Raw genomic sequence first — 17,691 nt, 5'->3', positions numbered from 1 at the left:
AAGTGCATGGACAGGCACATGACTGCTTGGCACCAGTTCTGTGAGGCTGGATATGCCCACTCCTCGCTCCTAAGTGTTGAACATATTTGCATTATCCAAGATCCTCAGCTTTTACATATCTAAGGAGGACTTGACTCTCAAATGATCCAAAATGGACATATATAAACCAGAAAACGTTTTCCATTTCCACTCAAAGTAGCTCATTTACACAGAAACAAAAGTCCAGTGTGATATTGTACATCCAGAACAAGTGGTACTGGGCCATGAATATTTTTGTGTCTCACAACTAGGAAACTGTAAAATAGGTCTCTCATCTTTCTCTTCATCTCCTCACACTTGAACCCCAATAAGAACCTCAAGCTTAAGACACAAATACAACACACAAGGACTCTTCTCAAACAGTTTAATAGCAAATAAACAAAGGAAGGTACCACACTTGGCATATACAAAATGACTTGTTGTCGGTGTGTCTGTGCAATTAAAACAGCTTTAAGTTGCCCTTTGGGACAAAAAGAAAAAAAAAAACACACACACAAAAGGAAGAAAATTCCTTTAACACATACTCGCTTGTTCCAAACTTGTAACAAATCTTTTCATTTTTAAATCCACTACACAAACTCTGTGATCAGATCAGAAAAGCAACACGCGCTCCTCTGCTTTTTAAACCATTAAAGTAAAATCTGTAATTCTCTACAGAGTACAACACAATTTCACACAAAAAGACATTTTGTTTTGCAAATCAAAACAAGAAAAAAAAGGAACAGCTCAAACAAGGTAAAGAAAAGCATTTCTACGACTGAACCACGACTTCGAGTTGATTAAATCCCGTTAACTGCAGAACAGACTCTACATTTGGTCATAGTGGCAATTTGTTTTCTCATCACATTGTGAATCACTTTACATTGTTTTCTAGTAGAAAAGGCAAAAAACTGTACAAAACCCCTAGTGTTAAATACAATGTTTGTACCAATAAAAAAGCCCACAGGTTTGTCTCCAAAATGTAAATTTTCTTTTTAAATTATTCACAAAAAGCAGCCAAAAATCAGAAAGGCAGCTGCTGCTCCACTGTCTCAAATTCGTTAAAACCACCACAGAACAATTAAAACAACCAAAGGAAGAAAAGGAAAGAAGAAAGGAAAGAAACACCCAACATTTGGCATTTTGGTTTTCTTCAGATATTTTTCCACAGGCTTCCCCAAGGTTCCTTACGGAACCAAATGCACACGTACAGAAACGTACTGGCAGCTCCTCCACACACTGCAGGGTATCAGTGCCCCCTGGCACACAGCCCTGTGCATTCAGACTGTGGGACTAACAGCAGCCAGCCCCCAACCCTACTTCCCAATTAAACCAGTCTCTACCCTTTCGCATTCAGCCTCACGATTCACTCCCAGGTACATGTACCATATTCAAACTGTTCTCTTTTGTAAGCAGTTTAAGGACTGTCTACACAACTCCAGTCAACACCTAGTGAGAATACAGTATCCTCAACCAACTCAGGAGTAGGATAGAAAACAATCTTTGCATCTTTACATTATCCCAAACACTGGACAAAATGAAGATTTCTATCCAATCAAACTCTTGTTTTCTCAGCAAAACCCCTTCTCCTGGAATTCCATTTCACATTATTTCAACTGTTAAGATACCTACACTAGCTTGCTGCTGCTTCTGACTGAAACTTCATCACAGCACTCACTCTTCAGGTGCCTTCATCTAGAAGCTACTTCCCAGTTTCTACCTGTGCAGATGGTACGTAGGGCAGGGGAAGCCTGCTACCCAGAGAGCAGTAACCTGTTCTAGTTCATCCTGCAAGCCATCAGAACTGCTCAGCTCATTACCCAATTAAAAACTAAACAAAAACTAAAAAAATCTCCGCAGAGATTCCCCAGCTAAGGCCCTTGAAAAGAGAGCTGGGGATGGTACCCTGTTCAGGTAACAGCTTCAGAGGCTGTTGTATTGTGCTTGTCGTTTGGGAAAAGAGCCAGCAGTTGTAGGACCAGTGTTACAAATGCTTTCTCTGGGAAATTTAAAACACTTAATTTCATGAGCTAACCTAGATCCTTCCAGAATCCTGCCACCAAACTCTGACTGATGGTATTAGATTAGGGCTGGACTTCACAGAAATGTGCCCTGAGTTATGCAAAATGCTCAGTGTTTGAAATGAGCCCTAGCTTTGACAGCTTTGGAAACAGAAATATTGTGAGTTCCCCCACTTCCTGCTCCCAGCTATCCCCTTCCACAAAACTTCCACTAGGGAAACAGCATAACCAAGCACCCTCAGAGCTTCTGACAGCACTGGAGATGGAGCAAGGTCTAGGTGCTCTGTCAGGCAGACAGTCTAAGTGCACAGGTAGATGCCCTCAGGTGGCTTCTGATCAGATATTTGTCACACCAAAACCACCAATTTAAAGGATACCTTTGAAACCCATTAAATTGCTCAGTTTTTGCACAAACTATAGAAAACAGAGAGGTGAAGGTGATATATACGAGGGTGTGAAGAAAACAGCAGGAAACATGCACAACATTTCTGGGCACTATCTTAGTCTGAAAGATTAAAACAAAAACATCACATTTTGCTGAGGAGATTGTAGTTACAAAAAAAACCAAGCATGCCAGAGCTTAACAAAATACAACACCAATTTTGATCAAATTTTCACTGCAGACTGATAATCACACAGGGAAGCAGGGAAAAAAAATAAAAATAATAATTAAAAAAAAATCAGTAAATGTCAGGGCAAAAATGTAGCTACAATCAGAGGAAAACGTAGTTCAAGTGTTTTCTGCTGATGCCACTTCAAGTCACAAGTTTGAACTCATAAAAACACATGCTGTCTCCTCAAGCACAGAAACCAGATCAGCAAAATGTGACTAGGAAGTCTCCTGAAAGATTGAGTCACACCATATAATTGACTTTTTCTTCGAACTGTCTTTTTAAAACTAAGCACACAGAAAAAAACTAAGCCTAGAAAGTGATTTGCTGTATGTTCACAGAAATACAAATAATCCACAAGGTATGCTAGCAAGGCTGCTCTGAAGACAAATTACAAAGAATCAGATTCACAAAATCAAGTGGTTATCTTACGAAGGTCTAGAAAAATAGAAATTCTTTTATATTCAAATGCAAGTTTAAATATTCCCCTTCAGCAGTCTTTCTAGCAAAACCAATTTGGCAGCACAAAAAAAAAAAAAAAAGAAAAAAAAAGAAAAGAAACAAACATAATAAAAATACACATCAGCATCAAAGGTCAACACAAGGTCAAAGGTGAGAGTTCAAGCATCAGAGAAGCTGAAGAGACAAGGATTTGGACGATGTACTTGAACGCCACATCGACATGCTTTAGGCACAACGATGAACAAACGGCAGGAATCTAGAAAAAAAAACAAACCAGAAAGAGGGAGACCCACTGAGTTACACAGAGCAGTACATCCAAACACGGAGAGAGAGAACAAGAATGGGCACTTACAATGAGATCTCCTGGGGAAGGGAGTTGACAGGGAAGGGCAGCACATGCCAACGATGGACAAGTAAAAGTCAAAGTACATGAAGGACACCAAGTAAACATCAAACTGCCAGAAACCAAATGGAAGCAGAGGCCTGGATTTCCCTCTCAGCACCCAGTCTGTGGAGTGTTCCACAGCCTAGTGACACACTGGTTAGAATGCAGTCACCTTGCCCCATGCCCAGTGTGTCTACTACCTCTGTTTAGAACAGAGTAAACTCCCTCCCCAGGAGACCGATTCCAATAATATGACTCCGGGGCAAACACTTGCCCACAGATACTGAGACCATGAGAGATAAGACAGAGGACACAAGGGATTCACAGGTGGTTTGACATTTGAGACTTTTCTTACACTCTAACATGGGAAGTTCTTAGGCAGTAGTAGCCCAACAAATTCACATTCTTTCCTTTAGCTACAGTTTCTTCTCATTCCCTAGGAGCCCATGTAACTGGGGGTGGGTGATTTGGAAAAGGGAAAAAAAAAGATTATACACGACAAAAAGCCCACACATCAGCGAAGAATTCCTTAAGACTTGACTGCAAGTTAAGACTTGTCCTAGCTGAGCACTTGTCATACCATTAGACCTGCACAGGGATTTTCCATTCTGAACCTTTTATGTAACAGCCCTCAGCTCCCTGGTTTCATGAGGAGGAGATTTTGGGCTCTGAGAAGCTCTACAGTCACTGTTGCCAGTTTGATGAGCAGAAAAAATGTGTTTCCTGAAATTTTCTTGAAGAGTTTATAAAAAAATAATTCTTACATTAAGTGACATAAATATCTCTGTTCCCTCCCCTCAGCTTATGAGCTGCAAGAGACAAGGAACATTTTGGGATAAGAGTGGGAGGCAGAAGAGAGAGGATATGGTTTGTTTTCTTATTCTGCCTCCCCACAACCCCAACTCCCTTTTAGCTCCTGTTAGTGGCCTTAATCTTTTTCACATCTCAAAGCTTCTGGTTACAGACTAGAACAAGGTGAGATTTGCATATTATCTAACATAATTTGAGAATAGCAAGTGTTGATTCTCATTCCAAAGCAACAAGAAACACATTGTCTACTAAATCAGCAACACTCCTCTTAGTAGAACTGCTGAGATTAATTTGCTTTTCATGCTTTCCAATAAAGGGAAAGGACTTTAGTCCAGAGTTTATACCAACTCCAGCAAACAGAGTACAATGCAACTCTTGCACTTGTTTCTGTATTTCAAGAAATACTCTAGATAATTTGCAGATAGGTGCAAGATTTCACTCTTAAACCAGAAAAGCAAATTCATCATGAACTGAGGCATGAGAAACAACAAGAAGCATGAAATCAAGTGACATCTTAGCATGCACCACCGATACCCTCTGTGTGATTTGTCTGGGGATTTTCTTGATATGGATTTTTCAAATATTTTTCTCAGCTATGTTGAGGGCAAAGACTGAGTTTTATCAAAGCCCTGTGGAAAGACTGGCCTATAAAAACAGAACCATGAGATGCTGGACAAGGTCTTAAAGACGTGAAGAAAGTTATTCCAGTTTGTCCTTGTTTTATTCTCACAATAATGATAATTCTACCTTCTGTGTTTTATATTTTGTGACAGGTATGCTAGGGATATCAATCATCTTTACATTTAAATGTCTGCAAAAAGAAGCTTTCAAAGCATTTTACCTGTTCATAGTTGCATCCTTCATTTGCAATTTCCTTTATCCAAGTTGGTTTTAGGTATTTCCAAATAAAATAGGAACAAATTCAATCTGCTTTGTTGTTCTTCCCTAATCCACAGCCATTACCAGTTCAGTTAGATTCAGCTCGCATGATAGAGTTATCATAATATGTGACTTTCAGTATTCAGGTGAAAAGCTTTTTCCTGATAGATGCATTTGCCAGTGAGAGTCTTCTGAGCTGGTATTTTTTAATAATGCCAGCTTTGTACTATAAAAAGCTAAACTACAAAGAGCTATCCTATTTTGGACTGTTGATTATCTAGGGGACTGAAGAAATGTTGATTTCATTTACTATAATACTGACACTATAGTGACACTAAGTTCATAATTCTTTCACCTTGTTACAGCAGTAAAATCAAGTATCTCCTGAGAAAAAGAATAAATCTATGAAGTAGACCATGTCCACCTTGTAAACTAAAAATATTTTAGGTATTTCCTGGTGGCACATATAATAAGGAATTCTATTTTATCTGAAGTTCTTTTAGCTTTTCTTGTAGAAAATCAGGTTCTTTGGTTTTAAGCATATAGCATACTTTGTCCAGGTGGCTGCTTCAGCCAACCTTCTACAGTTTATTGGAACTCCCCCAGCTCCCGTCTTACTACCCAGGAAATGGAGCATTTGACACTGACTTCATTACTTGAATGAGAACATGATACGAATTAAAAATTTAAAAGCCCCAAGTCCCCAGAATCCCAGACTTTCCTGCTAATAAGTGAGGAAGAAAACTGGCTTAAGACTGAAAGGCAAGAGCAGCCTAAATCCCCACAATCAGCAGCAGCCACCAAACAGACACAGAAATGTTGACTTTATCTGATCAGTTTTGTTATCAGAAAAAAAAATCTGCCCAAGTCATAAACTTGATACATTTATTAACTTTGGCAACATACACATCGATACACCAAGAAAGGGAAATGTGAAACAAATACACAAAAAGGGCAACATCTTCAGCTGGTGAAAACTCATGCAGCTCTACTGCGTTCAGAGAGCTGAACTGCATTGATTCAAACCATCTGAGGATCACATCTTTTAAAATTTAACCTGCATAGATTTATTTTCTTTTTCTTTTTGGCAATACTTATAGTTATGCCAGTAAGGCACAAGAGCTAGCCCAAGTTAGGTGTCTTAAGGTGATTATGTCTGGGAGGAGCCACTGATCAAACTAAGCCACAGAGTAAACTGGTGCATCTCCTAAAATTAATAGAAGTTGCACCTATTTGCAACAATGCCAAGCTTGATCTGTACGTTACAGTATTAAGGACACAGTATGGGATGAAGAAGCTAAAATATCTAATTTTGGGCAACTGAAATGACTAGTAAAGAGGCCAGAGCATCAGGTTAAAAGAAAAACAGGACAAAGGTCTTGGATATTACAGTGGGGTAGGATGCAAAGAAGGTAAGAGTGACTGTAGAGACCCCAGAGCACAGTGCTCTCCTCCACTGGTTCACAGCATTCATCTTCCTCGTTTAGCAGTTGTTGGGCTGCAAACAGGCCACTGAAAATCAGTAGTTTCAATCATGCACATCATTATGTGTGTAAAACAATCACATTCAGGATTCTACAAAACCCTGGCCTTTTTTTCCAGTGAAATAATTTAGGTAATAAATATTCTCCACCCCGGAGCGGTATAAAACTTCTATAAAAATAGAAACAACATTCTTGGTTACAGCAGGTTGCACTTGGAGCAGTTGCTCCCAACTATGTTTTTTATGTTTTTTTTTTTCCTTTTTTTTGAAAAGTATATAATTTATATATATATATATGTAAAAAAATCCCATTATCACCCTGGAGGCCTTCACACTCCAACACTCTTTTCTCAGAAAACCAGGACACATCTTTCCTATGGTGCAGAATTCAAGTGTACATGGTTCACTTCAGTGTATGTTTACGTTTCTAAAGAGATTCAAATAATTAACATAGAAGGGTACCACATGCCAGCATAACTGGGAAATTTGGCAATCTGGCCTTTGAAACTTTGCCACCACAAAATTATTTAAATAATACTGACAGATTTATTTGTCTGCCATCAATATGGACAGACTGACATTAACTGTTTGATTTTCAATTTAAGAACTGGAAAGGGCTCCCCTCAGATGTTACATATCAGGCCTTGTAATTCTGAGGTTTGAGGTCCCAGGGGCCCCAGTCCCTGGAAATGCCCAAGATTCCCAGCAGATCACAGTACACAAGTGGGGATTTGGACCGAGATCTCAGGTTTGGTGGGTTTAGTGCTCCTCCTGCTGGAGCAGAACACAAAGTCCTGACCCCATGTCTGACCCACACACATAATTTAGCAGCTGGCTCCCAGGCTGCAGTGTTAGCTGGAGCCCTGGGAAACAGCCTTACAACTCAGGAATACAAAGAAAACAAGGAAAAAGAGATATTATGAGGTAAATTGAACTTCTGTTAAAGACACAGAAATTGTAAACTTCCTCTTGTGACAGAGGTGGATTTTGGTGGTTATAAAATGGAACTCTACACAGATTTCTTGAAACAGCTCAGGCCAGAGTGTCAAAAGTCCTTTGAGCCCCCTAAACCCAGTGAACATCAAAGGTCCTTAGCAATGCACTAGCAATTTCACTGGTGTGCAGAAGTGTGTCTTCAGTTAAGGGGTGCGCTCCATTTTCCTTCAATATAAAAGATAACAGCTTGTACCAAAGGGCAGAAAAAGACTGAATGGCTCAATACTCTGGTTCCACAGCTCCTGGTTTAGCCTGTTTAGCACTGGTACACACCACCTTAAAGGAAAACTGCAGCAGAGAGATACACCTAATTACTAGAACAAGTCACTGCATGAATTTTGTTCATTAAAAAAACCAACAAAAAACCCCAACAAAACAGGAAGTTATCATTTCAATAAACAATCAGCACTTACATTATGCTTATGAAAAGGAATTCATAGCAATCTCTGCAAAAAAAGGACATTATTCCACAGAAATGGGTAATGTGAGGAACTGTTAAGAAGAAAAATCATCAAAAATTTCTGCAGGTTACCAGGGATCTAAAGTTTATTGTTTTCAGACCCAGATGTATTCATCCAGACTAAGCTGCCTCTACCTTTCCACAAAACCTAGATGAAGTACATAGGTTAAGTTTTCTTATACATGGAGAAATTCACTGCATCTCATTAATATTCCACTGTAGACAGAGAGTAAAATTTTCTGGGCAGAGACATTGTCTAATAGTTTTATAAAGTGCTGTGTACATTCACACTGCTATATAAACCCCATTTTATATGCAGCAAAGAAAAAAAAATCACTGCAGTTTTCCTTTGGCTTGTTAATGTGTTCACCCTTTTAGCCGGTGTCTTGCTTTAGAGATGATTTAATAAATCCCCACTGTGGCATACAGTGAAGGAAATTTCAAAGAGCAGATGGGGCATGACAAAGGCTACATGGAGTCAATTTTTTCTCACCCAGGACTCTGTTCTCCTTGCCCATCTTTGTTTTCATCAGCTGTTCTGTGTTATTTCTGCTTTCCCTTCTCTCTACCCCAAGGCAGTGTGGTGTCAGTTTCTGCTGCTCCCTTTAACCTTCTCTCCCCACCCCCAAGGAGCTGGCATTGGTCCTTCTCAACACACACTGGTTACAAACACGGCAAACTTCAAATAAGGGAGGAAAAAAACCCAAAAAAACAAAACTAAACAAAAAAACCTCAGCGATATGGCACCTAAACTCCAAAGTAAAACACTGGAAACAAAAGCACAAACTTGTCCTCCATCCGAAGCGGGATTCTCAGCAGAGGCTGCAGCAGAGTCTTCAAGGGAAGATGTGCCAGATAGAAGGCATGGATCAGCTTCCAGGACTGTAAAAACACAGCCTTAGGGCTTCGAATCACTAAGTGCGCTCCTCTCCCACTTACCAGAAGATCCTTCTCACTCCAGTCCCAGAGGGGAGGGGTGCTCAGTATGGCTTGCTGTCGTTCTTGGAGCGCTTGAGCTGGACTTTCAGCCGCTTCATGCCGATCTGGAAGCCGTTCATTGACTGAATGGCAGCCTGCGCAGAGACAGGATTGTCGTAACTTACAAAACCTGAGGAAAGGAAAACACACAATTACTCCATGCCAGAGCTGCCTGTAACAGCTATTCACAACTGGAAATGCAGGCTCTCACAAGGTCAGAGAGGCTTGCATGAAGTGCCTCTTTCAGAAGCTCACAACTGTTTCAGACTCCATATAACAGCTTCTAAAGGCTCTCAAACAAAGCATTGCTTTCTGACATACGGAATTTTGGCCAGAAGATATACACAGCTCAGGAAATTAACATCTTTTAGTCAATCAACAAAATAAGTACTGCTGTTTATAAGAACTCATACCTGGGAGAATATCAAACCTGGAAAATGTTCATCCAGATGCAAAAGCTCATTTAAGATACAAGATGGAAATCACCCTCATGACATTATGGGAGAAGATTTGTTTGGAATGAAATAGTCGCCAAGGAAGGGTAGCACTGGTACCACTATTGTGTTTAGGTTGCTCTCAGATGGGAGGTTGCATATCATTCCTGGAAAAAATTATCCTGAAAATAAACTTCTCCAGTGTTTTGAAGGAGCCTATTTTAAATAACTCCATTCAATGTCTGGAGTGAGAATAGCTCCCACTCCAGTCAATGGCTATGTGTCCATATACAGGTGTTATAGCTGAATGATGAGCATATTTCTGTGCTCTCACAAATCATCAGATTGTCCACATCTTTTGGCTCAAATAGGAAAAAATTCATGATTTTATGTAGACACAAAGCTATCAAAACTATAATGAAAGGCATACATCTCCTATTCAATCACAAGAAATCTCCATCTATCAAAACAGTCATGAGAGGTTACAGCACTACAAAAAAGCAATATGGTACCCACAACAGTTATTTATAAAGATATTAATAGAAATAATTAATAACAAAAATGTACTGAGTAATATATACAAATTATTATTGAAATTATTGAAAAGATAGGAAGAGGCAAGAGGAAGAACTATCTCAGGATTACAGTCTGCAAACACAAATAATAATCACATATCATTCTGAATTAGGAGGGATCCAAAAGGATCAAGGAATCCAACTCCTAAGTGAATGGCTCAAAAGGTGATTGAACCCACAACCTTGGCCTTATTAGCACAGTACTCTAACCAACTGAGCTAACCTCAGTGAGAAATATCTAGGCCCAGAAAACTATAATAGGGCACAATAGAAAGAAATTGTGAAAAGCAAAAAGTCACACTGAAAATCAGGAAAATACAGTTTATTACTGGAAGTAGCATTTGGTTTATTTATTAGGAATATATAGAGATTCCCGACTTACTTAATAGTTAGACTAGGAAATATATTGAAAAAGAGATTACTATAAAAGCCAGCTTTTTACAGATAATGATTTATTAGAATGACAAAATGGAATGGATCTAGAAAGATCACTGAAGTCCCTGTACAGGACACCCTGACAATCACACTGTCCATCTGAGAGCACTTTCAAAACGCTTCTTGAACTCGGTCAGGCTTGTGCTGTGACCACTTCCCTGGGAGCCTCTTCCAATGCCCATGCACCCTCTGGGTGTAAAACCTTTTTCTAATATCCAGCCTAAACCTCCCCTGACTCAGCTTCCGGCCTTTATCTCGGGTCCTGTCACTGGTCATCAGAGAAGAAGAGATCAATGTCTGCCCCACTGCTTCCCCTTGAAGGAAGCTGCAGATCAAACATACCAAAACACTTGCTTAGATTGGTCTGCTTGTCAATGAAAACCTTGGCAGAGACGACATTTCCAAATGGCATGAACATCTGCAGCAGATCCTGATCCCCAAACTCCTGGGGAAGATGGTAGATAAACAGATTGGCTCCCTCTGGACCTTCAAACAAGTAGGAAAATAAATTCAGAAAGAGCATGGATACCACATACCCACTGCACAAAAAATGGTGGATGAGCCAGTCATGACAGATTTTCTAGATAAAACAATGAAACTGCTGTTTACAGTACTGCAGAGCACTTGGTTCCAGAATAAATGAGCATGGCCCTTTGCTGGGATTGATCACTCAAATAATTCTAGCTCTTTCTGACCACTTTTGTTTGTACTTTACACATTGTGCCAAAACTGGTTCACAGATACTTGCTGTAATGACAACTGAACAGTAAGTTTGAATGCTAGATGGTGACTGAACAAAAAATGGCTATGCAAAAATTGTGGTCCCAAAGCAACTAAGTAAATTTCCAAACAAAATACAAATAATCACATTGTTTGTAATCTGACAGATTCTCTTATAAACATTTTGCTGGAAACTTACTCCTACATTCTACATTACTTTACATTACATATTAAATTTAACCTGAATCTAGAGTGAAAAGACTGGCATAAGTAGCTGGCTGTTGGAAGAGGTGAAGGACCCAGAAAACAGCATTAACAAAACCACATCTGATTCTCTGACAGTGGGATCTGTCAGGCTGTACACTCATATTCTCCTTCCCTCTGCGAACATACAGGAGTACAATTAAGGAAACACTTAAGACTAGAAAAACCCCATGAGAAACATCCTGTATAAAAACTACTTCAGGCAGCCCTTAGTAGAAAGATCCCACAGACCTTTTTTATCTTCAGTAACTCCTGGATTCTAAAATATGACACCAAATAAAAAAATCTGCAGGTAAAGTAAGTGCAAGGCCTAAGCCTGCCCTTTTGAAAACCCATCTTTAAGTAGTTTCTACAACTTTTTGCCTACCTTCTTTTTGACTTCCTGCTGCACCAATACTCTGCTGTGTTAAGAGACTCTGGTTATAGAGTGTGGGCAGTGCAGCAGCAGCATATTGCTGGATTCCAGAATAAGCCTGTGTGAGGGCTTCCATTGTGCTACCTGTCCCATTTGAGAGACCACCACTGCCAAGTCCTCCATTTAAGGCTGCCATTCCTGTATAAGAAAGGGGAAATAAAAGATGATTGAGTGCTTCCACTGAGCCAGATCAACAACCTTTCAAATGCTCTGCACAATTACAAAAAGCAGGGAGCAAAAAAATCACCCCAGAGACCTAGCACAGGCTGAGGAATGAGAATCAGCACTAGACATAACTTACCTGCTAAAGAGCTAACGTTGAGGCCTGCTGTAGCACCTGCCAGTGTCTGCAAAGCTCCAAGAGAAGCCATTGGATTAACAGAAGAGCTGCTACTGGAACTAGGTGAGGAACCTGCTATTAAAATAAAACAATTAAACTTCAACTCGTATTTTTAGTCCTGATAATTCAACTTCTTCATTAAGTTATTCCAAAAAAAAAAAACTAATAAGGAACAGATCCAGGCAACACAGAATACTTTATGTAAAGAAAAAAAAAACCTAAACCCACACAACTTGATTGATCATACTGTTACATGGTCTAATATAAGAACATATATGTTATGTTCTAAGCCCATCCTACATTTTTAAAAATTTCTACTTCGTCATAACACCTACTCTTTGTAGCAATAATAATGTCAGTAAGTGTAAGACATGTAAGATTGAGACATTATATAAATGTTGGCTAAACTTTGTATCTCAACATAAGGTAACCAGCAGTGATGCCCTGTTTCCTGCTGTCTAAAGTAAGAGTCACTTGCTATGTATTAACACATATCCTTGAAATATCACTCAAGGTGAAAAAGACCTGCAAACATAGGTACTAGGGACATTACAGAAAGCTGAACATACGGTTTTCTGCCAGAACAGGAACACCACATGCCCAGATTATTTTGACACATCAAATAATTTACTATTAAAAATCCTGCCACAGCTGGGGTTAGGACTGAGAGAAGTCTTGAAATGTACATCCAAAAATAAACAGTCTGTCCTCTATTCCAGCAACATCTTCAACTACATTGATTCAGTTAGAGAAGTCTACAAATATAGTACCTAGTACCATAACAGCTTACATGGCTCTCCAAATTCTACACCAGCTACAGTTAGTTCTACAGAAATCAACAGCAAAATAATGAGAAAAAAAGCTGGTATGTCAAAAGAAAAAGAAGTTCACACTGAGATCAGCTACAAAGATTTATGGACATGATAAAATAAGAAATGCATAGTATTTTTATGATTATATAGCAGTGGTTTTTCTAATAGGTTTGTACACTACTGCAGAAGAAAAGCTATGTGTATTGCTATTAACCAAGATGTTTATATTTCCTGCACAAGATGCACTAGAAAATATTTATGACTGCTAAAAATTAAAAGATACTGAAGACTGATGCTGTAGAGGTATCTTGTAATCTGTTTGCAGGAGCAATTTATCAGATTGGCCAAGGACGTAAGAGAAGAACTGAATTTGAGGCATTTTCAATTTTCTTCATGTTTTTGTGATTCTCAATTATGCTCAATTAAAACTTTTGAAAGAATTGTTAGCATCTTTCAAGCAGTTTCACCCACATTACATATTTACCATTTCATGTTTATGGCACAAAGTCTCTGCTGGGGTGGGATATTGGAACTATGTAAAAACTATGTAAAACCCTCTAACTAAAGTAGTTGTACCTAACCTAAGCTGCATGAGAACCAGAGGGCTGCACTTCATACCACTTTTTGTAATAACAGATGGAATGACAAACCTCCTCTAGTACTTAAGACAAACTGTCCTATTAAATCAAAAATTGAGAGATAATGTCCCAAACTATTTTAAGATGCTTACTCTGATGAAAGGACACACTTCCTGCCTTACTATCAATAGCATATTAAATGTTGGGAAAACACAGGGAACAAGTTACAGTATAACCCTCAAGCTGGTAGAAAAATTAGCACAGCTGACTGAATCAAAGCCAGAGTTCAGAAATCATACAGTTACCTTGATTTTAGAATAGCACTTGTTTCTCTAACATTTCATTGTTGATCTTTATAATCCAAAAAGACACTATATTTGACAGATGAGAACACAATTTTAAAAACCCCTTCCAAATCTATCCCAAATAAAATAGCAGTAGCTAAGGAAAAAACCGGCTAGAGAACAAAGTGAGAGGGAAAATGGATACCTTCCCTACTTTAAAAGGTTGTGATTTTAAATAAATTAAGTTAAACCACTATAAAAAGCTGATCACATGGTTATTTTAGTTTAGCTGCCTTTATCAGAAATTCCTTCAGGCAAAACAAGAAATGCTTTAGTACTGAAAATGCTGAGAAAACAAAAGACTCGTCTGTATTTTCTTTATCCTGTGTACATAGGAATTGAAGATAGCATCACATTTCTGATGATGACAAAAGGCAGATAAGTAATAAGTAGAGCAGAAATACAGGGCAATTACAAAGGAATGCTTCCTGCATATAGCCTATACACCAACAGAGCCATCCGTGAATCTAGGATTTTTTCAGCCAAAGGCAATGTCTTTGTAATAAAGTTACAATTTTCATTCATCAATTTCAGAACAATGTGAAAACCAAATTGTTGGACTCCACTATGTTCTAAGGCACAACTTCTGCAATTTAATCACGCACTATGCTAAGAAAAAGCTGTTTTATATTTTTAAATGATCAGGTGACAACTTGACCGGATATCCGGCAATTCTGTTCTTGAAATATCTAATGTCTGTTCTTTCCTATTCATCACAACACTAATGTATTTGTAGTCTATTTTTCAGACTACTCCTAATAGTAAAGGAGTTCTACTGTTCTAGTCAACATTTCTGTTGTGTTTTTCTTGTGTTATATTTTAGATCAGAAAAGAGAACAAAGCAATGGGGATGGGAAATCAATATTGTTTTATACATGTTCTTTACTCTATCTCTAATTCTTAATGTTGTTTCTGTGCAGTTTTTTGGTGGGTTGTTGGGTTTTTTCTTGCTGCTAAGGTTATGTTTTCTTAAATCCATATACTGAGTTATATCTAGTCAAAAAGGCGAACTCTAACAGAAGTAGCTGAAAATGCTTAAGAAGGTTTAAGGAAAATTTGAATATGTAATAAAGGACAGCTCTGTAGAAAGATACTGAAAGACATATTATTAGAAAGAAAATGAAACTCGGACAAGGACATCAAGTAACAACTTGTGGAGGTAGGTAAACTGAGAGAACACTAAGTCTGTCCTAATTCAGCCACGTAGCATCCAATCAATGACCTGAAGAAAAGTTAAGTTCAGGTGATGAATGTGACTGAACTGTACCTGAATTAGTTCCAGTAAAACCAGAAATACTCTGTTATCTCTGAAAAGAATTTTGCCAGAGACACATCAAGTCCAGGAAAATCACCTAAGCTTTGAGGTTGCCTTTAGAAGGAAGACAAATAGAAACATACCTCAGTGTTTGCAACCATTTCATTTTCCTCTGAAGCAGATAATTCTTATTGGTGCTTAAGTCAAAAAGATGGCAGACAAGACACTCCTAACCTGAGATATTTCTATAGTACTTCCTTGGATGTTCCTTTCACAGGCTAGTTTGAGTTTATCTACAGCCATGGTCTCTGCAACAACAACTACATAACAGCAGCAGACTGTTCAGTTCCAAGAGCTGATCTTCAGCAAGCTGAAGGTTTTACTTCACCTCATCCTACATCAAAATACACAACGTGGATAGTGCTTGGAACTATCTAAAGAAAATTGTCTGAAATGGGTAGGAAGGCAGCACAACAACAATACATAACTCCCCTGAGTTCCATCATTCCAACAGGTAACTCATCCATAAGTCCATGTGTGTAGACTTCCAAGCTCCACAGATACAAACGGTATCAGTGCAGATGAAAGAAAGTCAAGAAAGCAACTATGCAGAAGGACTGTCTGGATTTTTTCACCAATTGTGCAATTTGAGCAGAGATGTCCAAGTAAGCATCAGGTGAACATTTGGATGACAGATGGAGAGAAGTCAAGGAGTTAGTCATCTCATCTGCAGTTAGGTTTAAGAGGTTATCACAGTAGATGTTGCCATATGTCCCTCAGACAAGGCAGGCACTTACTAACACATGGTATTGAACTGCTATATACTGAATTTCTTCAGGATCTGGGTGTGGTTCAGGAGGGACAGATGTTTTCTGTGTGGAGCCCAACAGCCTTCTATGTGAACATATACAGAGTGAATGCACATATGAATATTCACCAAAATAGAATCTCAAGTTTCCTTGAAGACTAGAGAGTCAAAAATCTGTACAATTACAGGAAGTATCATGGGATTGAATGTGTCTGTACACATTAAGGCTTCCTCTCATCCCAGTCTGACTGTAGTCTTAAAAGGTGAAGCATATTTATACCTCTAACAAAAGGCATTAGAACTGTTTCAGAATTTGATGTCAGTGACTACTTACAGACAACATGATCTCAAACTTTTTATTTATTTTAAACAAAGCTAATTTTTACTCTTTAAAATTATATTTGAAATTAGGTTTAGAGAGCAAGCCAACAGTGCTTGCTTCATGTTACAGGTCTGTGAAGAGTTAATTGATAAATCTGTATAGGATATTAATACAAACGATCCACCATGATAACTGAATTGTTGACACAAAACCATTTAGTGATATTACTGATAATCAGAAGGGTATTTGAATTCAGCACAGAAAGTACTAGAAAATGGGCTGCTCCCCATCCCTGAGCCCCTTCATGAGAATGATAAAAAATGGAAGATCCTGAAGTATGTCTCTCATCAAGGAAAAAGGAACCTGCATAGTTCTGTGGAACAGCCAAAATTCAGAGAGGGAAAGCCAATTCCAAAGAATCACTGAATAGTAGCATAACTTAATTTGAAAGTGACCTCTGTAGATTATCCTGTCTAACAGTCTGCTCAGAGCTCATCTAACCTCTGAATTTGAAAATGTCCTTTCCAATTGAATTCTCAGTCTCTGAAATGATGGAGACTTCACAGCCCCTCTGGCACCTTGTTCCTGAGCTTGATCACTCTTGCCAATAATTTTATTTTTCTATCTAATCAGAATTTTCTTGGCTGCAGCTTGTGTCCATTGCCCTTGTCCTTTCACTGCACACTTCTGAGAAGAGGCTGTCCCTGCTTTTTCTAGCACATCTGACATTTGAACTTCACAACCTGCCAGCCCTTCTCCACCTCAACAAACAGAGAACAAACTTGCTGCAGTCATCAGATGAGACAACCAATAGGGAAATCTTAGTTCTAAGTGCCAATCTCAACAAATTGTAACCTGACAAAGCATGAGGAAATATAGGAGAAACTGTCAGATAAACTGACCTTCATGCTTCCTTTATGATGAAGAAGCATTAGTGGGTTATGAATGCAGTGCTTCTGTAGTCTGAACTCTTCATAGTTTTTTGCTTGTTCTCTTTTGTTTTTAAATTATAGAATAGGATACACAGCTGTGAGTCAAGATAAGTTTAACAATTTCAATCTTTTAACAATGCAGACCATGAAGTTTCTATGTAAAAAAATGTCCTGCAACAGAACACTCTTTGGACTAATTCTTTCTTCGGGATTTCTTTAAGTAGAAAACTGTGCAAAGCACCCATGGTTTAACTTCCAATCATGTGACAGAAGGTTTTCTAAACAGCTTTTCCTTGTAATCTCTTTATAATCTCTTAGCCTGGCTCCTTGGTCCTCCTACGCAACTCAAAATCT

The 17,691-nt window shown here is 38.6% G+C and overlaps 1 protein-coding gene across 10 annotated transcripts in view; it reads right to left on the bottom strand.

Moving 5' to 3' along the window:
- Positions 1–389: 389 nt before the first annotated feature.
- The window catches only part of CELF1 (CUGBP Elav-like family member 1), a 59,635-nt gene continuing 42,333 nt past the window's right edge, over positions 390–17,691 (bottom strand). For 5 of the 10 annotated variants that reach the window (XM_054275574.1, XM_054275581.1, XM_054275578.1 and 2 more), the window contains 4 exons: positions 12,248–12,361; positions 11,899–12,084; positions 10,890–11,033; positions 390–9,233 (listed from right to left, as the gene is read on the bottom strand). In XM_054275574.1, coding sequence (XP_054131549.1) covers positions 9,106–9,233; positions 10,890–11,033; positions 11,899–12,084; positions 12,248–12,361 — 572 coding nt within the window. In that variant the 3' untranslated portion in view covers positions 390–9,105. The remainder of the gene's footprint in view (positions 9,234–10,889; positions 11,034–11,898; positions 12,085–12,247; positions 12,362–17,691) is intronic. The other 5 variants (XM_054275583.1, XM_054275584.1, XM_054275577.1 and 2 more) reach the window with 2 other exon arrangements.

Source organism: Melozone crissalis, unplaced genomic scaffold, assembly GCF_028551555.1.
Source record: "Melozone crissalis strain CALT ecotype California unplaced genomic scaffold, PUWL_Pcris_2 ptg000018l_1, whole genome shotgun sequence".
Lineage (NCBI taxonomy): Eukaryota > Metazoa > Chordata > Aves > Passeriformes > Passerellidae > Melozone > Melozone crissalis.
Note: the sequence above shows the minus strand (reverse complement) of the source record. Positions and strands in the feature narration are given on the sequence as shown.